Source organism: Antedon mediterranea, chromosome 5 (genome assembly GCF_964355755.1).
Source record: "Antedon mediterranea chromosome 5, ecAntMedi1.1, whole genome shotgun sequence".
Classification (NCBI taxonomy): Eukaryota; Metazoa; Echinodermata; class Crinoidea; order Comatulida; family Antedonidae; genus Antedon; species Antedon mediterranea.
In genome coordinates this window covers 6,770,800-6,784,183 of record NC_092674.1, presented here as the reverse complement: position 1 = coordinate 6,784,183, position 13,384 = coordinate 6,770,800, and the positions used below count along the sequence as shown (strand labels likewise).

Here is a 13,384-nt window from a genome sequence, read left to right as displayed (position 1 = left end):
CAATACCATATTTAAGCATATCACTACCATATTTGGGCATATCACTTTATAGTGTAGACAGAGATTTAGTTAATTCAACATCTGTCTACAAAACTACGTAAATAAAAAAATCTATACAAGGCAGTAACAAGCCCCCTAGTTATTAAGCTCTGTCTATACTATCAAACTAATTTGACAAAAAAACAAAAAGTGTGATGTGCCCAAATATGTTAGTGATATACCCAAATGATATGATAGTGATATGACATCATAATGTCCATATATGGGCACATCACAGTTATTTGTCACATAAAGTTTGATAGTGTAGACAGAGCTTTAGAATACACATACCTGTATTAGGATCAACCTCTTGTGTGTCTTTACCAAACATGTACAACTCTCCCTCTTTTGTAACCATTGCACTGCTACCACTGTTGCAAGCTGCGTATATCGTGTGTTTACCATCCATTTTGAGAACCTTCTTGGGCTTGTTGGCTTTAGCGTTTCTCTGTCCCTTCACTGATAAAAAAAAACAGTATTATCAATTTTAATAATTAATGAATTTTAATCACATATCTTTTGATGTTTTGCACATGTTCACAAAGTACTGTTTTATTAAGTAGTTATCTATTTTATTTGTCAATTTCAATTAATTAATCAACTAATCGTATATTGCGCCATTCCAACAGTCATTGCTCAGGGTGCTGCAAAAAATATCAAACAATGTGAAATTTGAAACCAACATGGCAGTCTATTTAATTTAACTATTAATTATAGTAGAATGCTTCTTTTGGGACACTCCTCTAATGAGGGGACAATTTACTGTGAAACAACCGAGGGGAAATATTTTATTTCAACAATATTTAACGAGGGTGGTCCATCCAGGCGAAGCTAGGGACCGTCACTATATGTGGCAATAATACGCCCTAGTAACGGGATTCCTCTACTAAGGGGTCTCCTTAACCTTAATAGAGGATTCCCCTATTAAGGGGTCCCCTTAACTGGGGATTCCCCTATTAAGGGGTCTCCTTAATAGGGGTTTAAGAATATAGTGAAAACCTACCTTGGTCTCCATCTTCCCCTCGTCTTGCTAGCCCGGTAAAATAAACAGCGCCATCATCCGCCACCATAAGGGCATGATGACCTTCATGTCCAACTGCACACTGGACAATCTTGGGTGATTTCTGTATGGTAAGCGCTGTCCATTTGCTTGCACCTTGACCTTCTCGCTTCATGCCTAAACTGTGAGCCTTTCCAGCAAACATTACCTAATAACATTAAAAATATAGTATTTATACGACTCACTACAGCGCCTGGACTATTCAATTTTCCTTTCCAGGGGTGTCCATATTTGGCATATGTAGAGTCTATACAGGTAGGGATCTCACAAAATAAACAAGAATAACCAAAACAAATATTTAATTTAATACTTAAATTACTGAGCACCTGAGTTATTCAAATAATTCTCCATATAAAGTTCACTTCCCTTTTTAGACAACCAACTTTAATATTTTTTTTTTAAATAGTTTTTTTAATTGCTTTTTATATGATTCATATAATTTTTGCTTACCTTCCCTGAGTTTGTCCGTGCAAAAGCAAAATCTTTGCCAGCAGTGACCTCTAAACAGTCAATATCGGAACCTAAATCTAAATAAAGCAAACGTAGTATTATTCACCATTCATTTTGTCTTCTATAACATAACAAAAAACAAGATTCTATGCAGAATCTAAAAAATAGACTAATAATACTTAAATAATAAATACCATAAGTCAATGTGAGAAAGAAATCTGAACGATAAAGCTTGGTTCCCACTAGAGACACCGTAATGACTTAACGCAATGTAAGGGATTTGACCAATCACAAGCAATGCATTATTCGAACTGTCGTGTGTCATTGGTGAACTCGCTTGTATTATCTACGTCCTTGCATTGCGTTCTAGTGGGAACCAAGCCTAAAGGCTAACATAATGTACAATTGCTTTCGTATATCAATAACTGATAAAACCCTTTTAAATGTGATTTCACTTTTTCCTACTACTGTAGAGAATACAATCTTGTATTTACCTAGAATATGTTTGGTCTTATCTTTAGCTTGGTCTGTGAGGGAAGGCCCATAAACTTCTGTGCTCTTTCTAGCTAACTTCACATAAAGTTCACTTCCCTTTTGTTGCATTGTTCCTGACGGATGCCATGTTTGAATCCGGAATGTGTCCTGAAAGAATAAAATAGTTACTATTGTTGATAGCGGTAACACAAATAATACATGTACACATACACATAAAAATGTTTTCTTTATATGAATTTATCAATAACAATTTTTAAATAACAAAAAAAACCTTCAAAGTTATCCTTTAATTTCAGATAAAGCAAAAAATTCACAAACAAAAAATATGAAATAAGTGTTCAATACATTCAATATACTAAAACTTGTTTTTAATATGTACAATCTTAATACTACATATTTTATGAACTATAGTAAAACCTGTAATTGGGACAGTTCCCTTGAAAAAAATGGCGGTCAAAGTATATTTTAATACTAGGCCCAACCATTTAGGAGACACACAAAGGAAAACTTTGTAGCATCCTGAAGGTTTCCCCTAAATACATTTTATTTTGCGGAAAAACTAACCTGGTCTGTAGCAGTTACTGTTCCAATCTGCTCACCGTCGCTAAACAAAACAGCAGGTACCGAGTTACCTGCAAACAAAGATGAACAAATACCTCAGTATGGTACAATGAATACCTCAGTATGGTACAATAAATACCTCAGTATGGTACAATGAATACCTCAGTATGGTACAATGAATACCTCAGTATGGTACAATGAATACCTCAGTATGGTACAATGAATACCTCAGTATGGTACAATGAATACCTCAGTATGGTACAATGAATACCTCAGTATGGTACAATGAATACCTCAGTATGGTACAATGAATACCTCAGTATGGTACAATAAATACCTCAGTATGGTACAATGAATAAAAAAATGACTGTTTTGTTTATTTTAGAAAAAAGAATGTTTGCTTCTAAAAAAATGAAATGCAGATAATTGAAAACTAAAACTAACTCGATTTGTCGAAAACATATTTATTTATTCATTTTAGTGATACATGAAAAGGGAGCACTAAGGAGAGACAAGAGCTGTCAAATACAACTATCGGCTAAGGGCGTGTCTCTCCAAATTTGTGTAAGTAATAATGATTTATGTTGATATAAAGTTTGCGGTACACCACATATATTAGTTCTGAAAAAGATACAAATACAGATGATAATAAGACGTACCTGGGAGAGGGAGGGGTAATAACTGTTCCTCTTCTAATTTTTCTAAATTAATTTTTCTTAGTTTTGCAGGTTTATCTCGGGAGCAGAATAACAATTGGTTGTTAACCACTCCAATCCATCCTTGGTCTTTGCAAAATTCTGGATTCAGATGATATAAATGACCCTAAAAAAAAATAAAAAAATGTGTGGAAAAATAATAAATCTATTAAAATAATACAGAACAAATAACGTTTTTTTTTAGTTTGTTCAAACCTGTTTTCCACAAGACAAATTTGTTCATGTGAATCCAATGTTTCGCAGAGAAAAAAATCGCGCTACCCTTTCCACTACAAGAGCCAATAGCTGCTATTTATATTTCCATCGTGTGTCTGCTGAGCTTTTCAATTCATTTGAATGTTCACAGAAGCATCATAACTCATTTCTTTGAGTTGTGATTAGTTTTTCGCTTTCTAAAAAGGACTAATATCGCTGAAGTGAAAACCCAATGAAATAGAATTTATCGCAGAGAGGGATTTGGAAGATGAAACATGAATACGCATGAGCTCTTTAGATTCGCGTTAACAAATTAGTCTAGTAGAAAACCGGAAACAATAAGTACACACTGCAGAAAGGAATTATATGCTGTAATGGAGAATTAAGTTGATTGATTGTAAAACGAGCAGGTACACTGTGAGCAAGTTGTGATTAATTCTAGATAAATGTTAACCTACCTTAATTGTACCGGCATAACCGGTACCAACTTTGTATAATCCAGTATTGTTATGAAGATACATATAAGCACCGTCAGTAGCTATTGTGGCTGGCTCACTACTGCTTTTAATACCTACAAAAACATGAAATAAAACTATGTTATACAGTATCAACTTGTGGAAAGAGGGTATTTTACAGGGCTGGAATTGGTACTAGCCTAGTGAAGAATGGCTAGTAAAAATTGCTCCTCATTTAAGGGCCTTTCACACCTGCTCCGGCACGGTTCCGGTCCGGTGACTGCAAATCCAATCGAACGTCAATGTTTCGTTTTTACGCGCATATTGATTGGCGCATAGCCGCATGGTGCATCGTGAAAATGAAACATTGGCGTTCGAGTCGCCGTACCTGAACAGGTGTGAAAGCCTGGACGGTTTGTAGGTTGTAGAAAAATAAAATTAGAACGAAGTAACCTCTTAATACCACTTAAAATGTTTCTTAACCTGCAAGTATGTATGCCATAGAACATTATAATTTCGCAGAGTACAGTGCTAAGATGATAATGTTAATATATCTTATGTTTGTTTGTTGTGTTTTATTGTAAAAAGTATTAAAATAATATATTGTGGTGGCGCCCTCAGTTTTTAACAACCTGTCCTAGCATAAATGGCAGAACCTTAAAAAAAGGTGTGGCAGAACCTTTTAAAAGGGTGTGGCAGAACCTTAGCAGCCAATGTGTTAATTAGCTTATTAAATTTATGCCATAATTCAAGATTGAATGTAATATGAAACGTTTATATACCATGTATTTTCCATGTTTCCACTCGGGATTGTTCTGTTACTCCAGCAGTCTCCCAGTCAGGTTGGCATATACTACCTATCAACACTGACTGTAAGCTACGTTGAAGACTGGATACTATAGCTGGAATCTAAATGCAAACAAAAAGAAAACAATGTTTATTAATAAAATGTTTTTTTTCCAGTTTTCTTTTTACATCCAACAGTGAGAAACTAGCTAACTACAGGATGGATAAACTATCGAGCTTATAAACCAAGTCTCATTTGAGGCTTAGGGAGTAGAAAGAGTTGTGAGTTAAAACCTTGAAACTAGGCCAAGATTGAACCATAGACCTTGAGATTGGAAGGCAAGCATGTCATCCACCAAGCTGCAGCTACACTACCGATATTTCAGCCCACTATGCCACCTGCACAACAACATTCCCAAAACTGGATACCAAGAAAGGATTTTACATTTTCTGGATTTTTTAAAAGGCATTTTGAAAATTAAAAAAATGTGGGCCAGAGAGTTGGCTGTATTCTCCTTTGTTTTCCAGTTTTTCATTTGTTTTCCAGTTTTTCCTTACCTTCATTTGATTACCAGCCATGTGGTGAGAACTCATTAAAATCGACGATACGGCAGATAGCAACTTGCCCGTGTCTCCTCGGGCTATCACCATACTCAGTAGACATGAGGTGCTAAGAGATAATAGGTCTTTGGCTAGTCGGGCGGGTGTGTCAGGACTACAGGGGCTAGTGGACAACTGAAGAAGCAGCTGGAAAAGAGAATCTGTTCGAAAAAAGATTTTGAAAATGAACTGCAAATAACAAATACACAATAATTTCAAATGTATTTTTTACATTTCATGAGGCTAGATTTGGGTACCAGTTTGGTGGTAAAAAAAACCTTGATTTGAACTATGGAATTGGAGAACATTTTGAAATCTATCTAATCTATGAAATAATTTAGATTCTGTTAAATATTACAATGGGAATACTATAGGGTATTAAAGTACTTTAGACTTACCCATAACTTCTGGTGGTTCCTTGGACAAGCCTTCAGGGGTCTGCCCTTGTAACATGTCCAGAAGAGCTTCCATCGCTCTGAAGCAAAGCTCTGGATGGGTGCTGTAAGTCTCTCGTATAAGCTCAAACATACTCCGCAGACCTATTCCAACAATCTGAACATTTAAAAACACAATGGGGTTAATGATAAGTATCTTATATATTTGTTTTTGCTAGTAAAGGAAGTTTTCTTTTTGTTCTATTTACCACTCCTATTGGCATTTTATAAGTTGATAATATTATTGTACGCTGGTTTTCATTTTAATAAAGGTGAATTAATATTTTGTATATTGTACTCAATTATCATTAATTAACTTCTCAAATACCTAAAGCTAGTTTGATAGTGTAGACAGAGCTTAAGCTACCTTTGGAAGTTTTAAAGTTTCGTCTATTTTTTCAGCATCCTCTTCCTCATCCAACTGTTTCTCATTCATACTGCTGAGGGCAATAGCCCTCTCCTGAACCTCGCGCTTCAGGAGGCATTGACGAACCGTAGCGTACACGTTAAAAGCTGATGGATTGCTTTGTAACTCTACGATGGGTGTTTGTAAGATGTTATCCAATGAAACTTCCGGCTTAAAAAAAAATAATAAATAAATAACTGTTAACAAAAGTTTTTAAAAATTGAGATATATTTGTGACGTATTCCTGATAAGAATTAAAACATACTTTTATGAGGCAGTGATGTAATGGCTTTAAAAAAATTATGAACTTAAATTTGCACCTTCGTGTAGATGGATCCATCATTTAAACGGATGAGGCTATCAGCATGGTCAATCATGCATGTAATTTTAATTTTTCTATCGGCACAGTGCATGAAATTTATCTGCAAAGTCAATCGTGCATCTGATACCTTGTTTTTTTTTTAGATCATGGTAGACAGGTTTTTTTTGTTAAATTAAATTCAAACAATTTCATTTAAAATCTTCAAAACATGTTTACCTTGTCTTTAGAGCCTTTTTTACTTTTCTTTTTAGGCTTCTTCTTAGAAGAGTTTTTTTTCCTGAAAAAATAAAATTACTGTATTGTAAATATTGTATGGTTTGTATATAATCCAATATGATGCGGTATGATTTATTGGGATTATCCATGCTCATACACTGTAGCATTATCATGTATCATTATTAAACCATTTATGTCAGTTTTCTGGTTGTTTGCTCCATGCAGGCCTAGAATTTCAGGATTTTTATTTTAGTGCATTAGATTTTTAGTGTTAGGCCTATAGTATATAGTCAAAATTGTAGTACTGGACTCGCAGGGTGATTTTTAAGAGCTGCCAGGTATGTTATGATTCATGATAGGGTGTACTTGGGATATTAATTATAGAAGCCTAGCTGCAGTAGGTCTCTTATAACTAAATGTATTATACGAAACTGAATGCATTTTATACATAGGCCTACTACTGCCTCCTCAACAATAAAAACAAATACATGATTGTAATTGTAGTTTTACAATACAATTATCAAATGCAATTCATCATTATTAAATTAAAAAAATGAAGCCACAACAAATGTTTCATGGTCAAATCCATAACATTGCATGTAATTTGCATAGATCAGGTCTAATATTATGCAATTAAACTTACTTATCTGCATCTTCTTTGTCTTTCACTGAAAACAAATTATAGAATTTTAGGCCCATCCGTTCCCCAACCAGGAAGTCACTTTCCCGATGGTCTACGGTCGACGATTCTAGAGACATGCCTAATTTGTCGTTAGGCCGTCGGCCTAGCTCCCAAACATCAAGTCATTAACACGCATACAACGTGTACTAAATGGTGTAGTTTCCAATAGATTTCAATCCAATTACCACCCTTTATATATCTACCATCAGCAATCGTAAAATAAGTAATCATAAGTCTGTGCAAATTGATATTTCTTCGAATTTGTCTTGCAAAATGCTAGGCAGGTTTAATAGCGCGCAAGATGGCTGCTGTATCGTGGAGGCTACAAGCATTGTATGTGAGAGGGCGCCAAACAATAATTAGTTTTTAAAAAAAAGTTTTCTGAAAATATATCGCGGGTATAGGCCTATAGAAATTTAAATGACATTTAAATGACGTTAAACGTCGAAAAGGAGGTTATTTCGAAAAGAAGCTCATCTCGAAAAGAAGCCCTTTCTTTGGTTGTTGGAAAAAGTAATCTCGAAAAGAAACACATCCAGGGCTTCTTTTTGAGATACACTGTAATATTTGAAAGTCAATACTGAAATATGATCCTTTTATGATATTATATAACATTTAATCAAGCCTCTATATTATTTATTTCGAAGTTTATTGTTTTCCAGGGTACTTTTTGTTTGGATTTGTTAGGCTTCTTCTTGTCTGCAAATATGTAAAATCATATATTCATTACAGCAGCTCATTTCGAGAAGAAACCCATCCCAAAAAGAAGCCCACCTAAAGCCTTGTCTACACTATTAAACTTTATGTGACAAAAAAAATGTGATGTGTCATATCACTACCATATTTGAGCATATCACTACCATATTCTTTTCGAAGTTTTACGGTACCAAACTAGAATGATTATGGTAGTGAAATGTCAATTGTCAGTCAAATGTCGTAATTATGGTCAATTTATTTAAAATTACACACTTTTTAGATCGGTGGCATACACAAAAGTGGTGCATATGATCCATACTCTGATAATATACAGTGCATACAAATATGAATAATAATTATTATAACGATATCAAAGATTATAGCGTTTACAATCTTTGATGATATTTATTTATAGAAAGCGAATTTTCCACGCGTAGCGCGCCGTCGCTTTGGTTACTCTACGCAAGCATTCACCTTGACCACCACGTCATGCGTATCACAGTGTATCGTAGCAACTCGATGCGCTGCCTAGCAGGTTGCCAACGCACCGTTTGTTTATTACGCACGCATTTTATTCGATGCATCGAAACAAGAAGCATTTTCTAAACAACCGGTCCAGCATCATCGAGTCTTTTATGCTCATGCCCACAACCCGCCCAACTGTCAATTAAAAATGGGGAGTTTAGGTAAATCAGTAAATTCCATGATGCCAACAAACCTGTCAGCAAAGACAATATTTATGGGAGGAACGGCGGCGGTTTCTGGGTACTACGCTGCAAGATGGGCGTATGGTCGCTACTGTTCTGGATCCACCAGCGGATCGTGCTCAGCGGCCGACAACTTTCCTGATTTAAGCGAACATAATAATGTAATGGCAAGATATTTAACACGTGATATGTACAATCGTCTTTGTAACCGTGCCACTTCAACGGGGTACACTCTTGATGAATGTATCCAGACTGGAGTGGATAATCCGGGTCATCCGTTTATAGAAACTGTTGGAATTGTTGCTGGAGATGAAGAATCGTATGAGGTAAACTAAATTAGGGTATGGGGGTTGGAGTTATAGTGATCTGGTGGTAGGAACATTACCTAGGCCTAGACTAGTGATCTCAGTCAGGTATAACTCATTTTCCTCTTGATTTACTTTTAAAATAATAATAATAATAATAATAATAATAATAATAATAATAATAATAATAATAAACAGTATTTATATAGCGCCTAATGGATCACTGACCCCTCTAGGTGCTTTACATAGGACCTTAACTAATGGTAATAAACTACCTATCCCCCGCCGGACACCATTCCGGTATTTCTTAGTCGAGGTTTCGGGGATGGAGACAATCAATAATGTGAAGAAAAAAAATGTAACTAAGCTTAACCATGCTTAACTAAGGTAAAACTATCCCCCGCCGGACACCATCCCGGTATTTCTGAGTCAAGGTTTCGGGGCCAGAATTAAGAATAGAGAGTAAATGAAGCATGCACAACTTAAGCTAGGGTTAAACTATCCCCCGCCGGACACCATCTCGGTATTTCTGAGTCAAGGTTTCGGAGAAGGAATAAATGAATGAATGAATAAGTTAATTAATACCGGATGAGAACAGATGGGCTTTCAGTCGTGATTTAAAAATACTGACTGAAGGAGCAAGTCTCACAAAGAGTGGAAGATCAAACCCTAGGTCATGGGTTTGAGTCACCAATTTGTTCGCAATTCTCTAACCTATACAGTCCGAGTCGTGGATGGTGATCGGCGAAAACTTAACACAGAGTTTGACGAAACGAACGTGCCCTTCCTTTTTTTTTACTTTTAAAAAAGCACTTGCCTAGCGGCACTTATGTCTAAGCCTATGACTTAAAATGAACCGTGTTCGCCTTTATCAATAGATCGGCTCCAAAACGAAACTGTTTGCGTGTGCAGTGATACTTTTTAAGTTTTAACAGATTGATCTTATAAGAGAAAATAAACACGTCTCGTAAGTGGAAATTTGGACAGAATCATTTTTTTTTCATTTTTAAACTATCTTTTTCACTTTAATTTAACCAGGTTTTCGCAGAATTATTCGACCCTATTATAAAGGCCAGGCACAATGGCTATGACGTGGACGACGTTCACAGCACAGACTTGGATTACCGAAAGATTCGTGGCGGAATATTCGATCCAAAGTACGTGCTGTCGTCCCGTGTGCGCACTGGACGCAGCATCCGTGGATATCAGTTGCCAACCAAGTGCAACAGAGCGGAGCGACGTGCAGTAGAAAAGGTAATTAAAGGGTTGAATGAACAAAAACAGAAAATTTGATCTTTTTATAGACGGAAAATGATGTCAAAAATTGAAAATCGAAAGTACAATAGGAATAGATGTTATCCAACTGGTAACACGTTATACAATGATTAAGTTTATCGTCTTTTTGTTTTTAAGATTGTCATCAATGCTCTTGGAAGCCTACAAGGTGATCTAAAAGGCAAATATTACCCTCTGAAAGGGATGACAGAGAGCGAACAGCAGCAGCTTATTGACGATCATTTCTTGTTCGATAAACCCGTGTCGCCGTTACTGACGTCTGCTGGAATGGCGCGAGATTGGCCAGACGCACGTGGAATATGGTAAGAACGGTTTTTATTTTTTGACAAAATGTATAGTTACGGCAGCAACTGCAGTAATAAATTTGTCATCCCTACTATTTTTCTTTCAGGCATAACTTCAATAAAAACTTTCTCGTCTGGGTCAACGAAGAAGACCACACTCGTGTTATCTCTATGGAGAAAGGTGGAAATATTCGATCAGTGTTCGAACGATTCTGTCGAGGATTGCAATTGGTATTAATTTTCACTAGTTTTTTCTGAAAACATCTATCAAACTAGTTTGACAGAAAAAACGCGATGTGCCCAAATATGGAAGTGATATGCACAAATATGGTAGTTCTATGACATAATCATGTCCATATGGGCACATCACATTTGTTTGTCACATAAAGTTTGATAGTGTAGACAGACATTTAGAGCAGAAACGGCATTTGGCAGATACTTACAGGGTAACGGCAGAACAAATCCGCCAGTGACATCATGACGACAAATCGTCAAAAAGGCGTGACGTCATCAGAGTTTAGACGCGCCTGCGACACTTTTTAAACAAACTACTGTAAGGACTATTTCTCTAATTGTAATTGAACAAAGAATAACCTGCCTTTGTGTGCTGTCATTTCTAATTCTTTCAGGTTGAGAAGAAAGTGAAAGAGCAAGGAAGCGAGTTTATGTGGAACCAGCATTTGGGATACGTTCTGACATGCCCTTCCAATCTTGGTACAGGACTACGTGCGGGTGTCCACATTAGACTGCCTCACGTCTGTCAGGTAAAGCAATTCTGGACTCTCAAATAAAATCTCGTTCACATTAAAAATACTTGGTTCACACTCGGATGAAACGAAAGGACGTACGCGCGCATAAGCGATTTGACCAATGACAAACGACAGTTCAGAGGATCTATCGCTTGTGATTGGTCAAATTACTTGCGTTGCGCTTACGTTGCGTCCAAGTGGAAGCGAGTTTAAGTTCTGAACTACACAGGGTGTCTACACTTACAAATAGTGACCAAAATACAACAAATAATCGCTTCACCTATTTACAGAAAACGTGCATATAAGCTTGGACGCAAGACATAAGGGCGTATAAGCGCAACGCAAGCGATTTGACCAATGACAAACGACAGTTCGGACAATTCAACGCTTGTGATCGGTCAAATTAATTGCGTTGCTATTATTTGATTTTAGGATAAACGATTTGATTCGATCTTGAAGAAACTGCGTCTCCAGAAGCGTGGAACAGGTGGCGTTGATACCGCTTCTACCGACGGAACATTCGACATTTCCAATCTTGATCGTCTTGGAAAATCTGAGGTATTGTGCATCAGAATTATTTATTTTGTGCGATCATTATCTACATCATCATAAAGATTGGTTCCCACTAGCACTCAACGCAATGACGTAAGGGAATCGACCAATCCAAGCGATGGATCATTCGAACCGTTCCTTGTGATTGGTCAATTCGCTTGCGTTGCGTTATAGTGGCAATCAATCTTTAGGGAGCTTTCGATTTGCGACGACCAATCTACGCCATGTTAATCCATTTTGCGCATGCGGAGATATTGGTCGTCGTATGTACGTTCTCGCTCCTCCTCCTCTCGACACAAGTTGGTTTCTAGCATGGAGTTATCAATGGTTTCTAGGTACAGAGCTGAGGCGGCAACCGACGCATCGATTGAACTGAACAAGGTTGGTCGTCGGTCGTCGCAACTTAATTGAAAGCTCCTATCATAATCTTCGTCAAATAATCATCCGTGCCGCCATTTTAATATCTGAATCAGTCTTATTTTGCGCTGATTTTTACAAACATATCAGCATCAGTATCGTCGTCATTAACGAGTCATTATCGTCATCGTCATTATCAATTTTGTCTTTTTAGGTTAATCTCGTACAAACGGTAATCGATGGAGTGGACTGCCTTATTAAGATGGAGAAACAATTAGAACAGAACAAGTCAATCCACCATTTAATTCCAACATAGAAAAGACGACAATATTTCAAATCAATGAATTAATATGAATGAATTGACAATTATTATATATTTTCCTTAATATTTATATCAACAATTATTGAAAGTCACTTCTAAATTGTGTTCGAAGAATCTTTATTATTCGTACGTAAATAAAAAATACAAGTACCATCTTTGTTATATCATTTGATTAATAATAGTCACGAAAAAGCAATTATAAAGCAAGGACGTAAACGCAAACGAGTTTACCAATGACAAGTGACAGTCGAATAAATCCATCGCTTGTGATTGGTCATATCCCTTACGATGCATTACGTGGTTGTGTTGCGTCTCAGCTCTAGTGCGAACCAATCATAAGCAATGAACATACACGAGGAACGTTATTAGAAAATAAAATATATTTGGTATTATTTATTTATTATATAACACAGCAACCGAGACAAAACAAAAAAAAACCTGACAAATTAAATTTTAAAACAAATGACAACAAAATTGTTTTAATCTATTGAATATAAAAAAGATAATTTAAAGATTGTAAATTAGAAATGTACGGGCGGTAAATCTCAATGTATAGTCTTTATACATGCATTATTGTTAACAATTTTAAACAAATTATTTAATTAATCTTAACTTTTTCGTCGAGTACAGTAATACATTGATGTCGTATCAATTTATTTTATTTATTTATTTATTTGGAATTACACCTTTAGATCGGTG

General features: G+C 36.1%; 2 protein-coding genes across 3 annotated transcripts in view; one reads left to right on the top strand and one right to left on the bottom strand.

Moving 5' to 3' along the window:
• Positions 1 to 7,726, bottom strand: part of LOC140049582 (E3 ubiquitin-protein ligase MYCBP2-like) — a 47,487-nt gene extending 39,761 nt beyond the window's left edge. For both annotated transcript variants that reach the window (XM_072094490.1, XM_072094491.1), the window contains exons 1-13: positions 7,379 to 7,726; positions 6,736 to 6,796; positions 6,159 to 6,368; positions 5,756 to 5,909; positions 5,316 to 5,518; positions 4,754 to 4,880; positions 3,975 to 4,087; positions 3,265 to 3,427; positions 2,609 to 2,676; positions 2,044 to 2,191; positions 1,550 to 1,626; positions 1,043 to 1,247; positions 331 to 498 (exon numbers count right to left, since the gene is read on the bottom strand). In XM_072094490.1, coding sequence (XP_071950591.1) covers positions 331 to 498; positions 1,043 to 1,247; positions 1,550 to 1,626; positions 2,044 to 2,191; positions 2,609 to 2,676; positions 3,265 to 3,427; positions 3,975 to 4,087; positions 4,754 to 4,880; positions 5,316 to 5,518; positions 5,756 to 5,909; positions 6,159 to 6,368; positions 6,736 to 6,796; positions 7,379 to 7,494 — 1,813 coding nt within the window. In that variant the 5' untranslated portion in view covers positions 7,495 to 7,726. The remainder of the gene's footprint in view (positions 1 to 330; positions 499 to 1,042; positions 1,248 to 1,549; positions 1,627 to 2,043; positions 2,192 to 2,608; positions 2,677 to 3,264; positions 3,428 to 3,974; positions 4,088 to 4,753; positions 4,881 to 5,315; positions 5,519 to 5,755; positions 5,910 to 6,158; positions 6,369 to 6,735; positions 6,797 to 7,378) is intronic.
• Positions 7,727 to 8,704: 978 nt separating this feature from the next.
• On the top strand, positions 8,705 to 12,850 carry LOC140048597 (creatine kinase B-type-like). Its single transcript, XM_072093349.1, has 7 exons — positions 8,705 to 9,146; positions 10,164 to 10,379; positions 10,539 to 10,723; positions 10,813 to 10,936; positions 11,335 to 11,469; positions 11,887 to 12,012; positions 12,578 to 12,850. Exons 1-7 carry the CDS (start codon positions 8,787 to 8,789, stop codon positions 12,677 to 12,679), a joined length of 1,248 nt encoding a protein of 415 aa, XP_071949450.1. The 5' UTR covers positions 8,705 to 8,786; the 3' UTR covers positions 12,680 to 12,850.
• Positions 12,851 to 13,384: the final 534 nt, after the last annotated feature.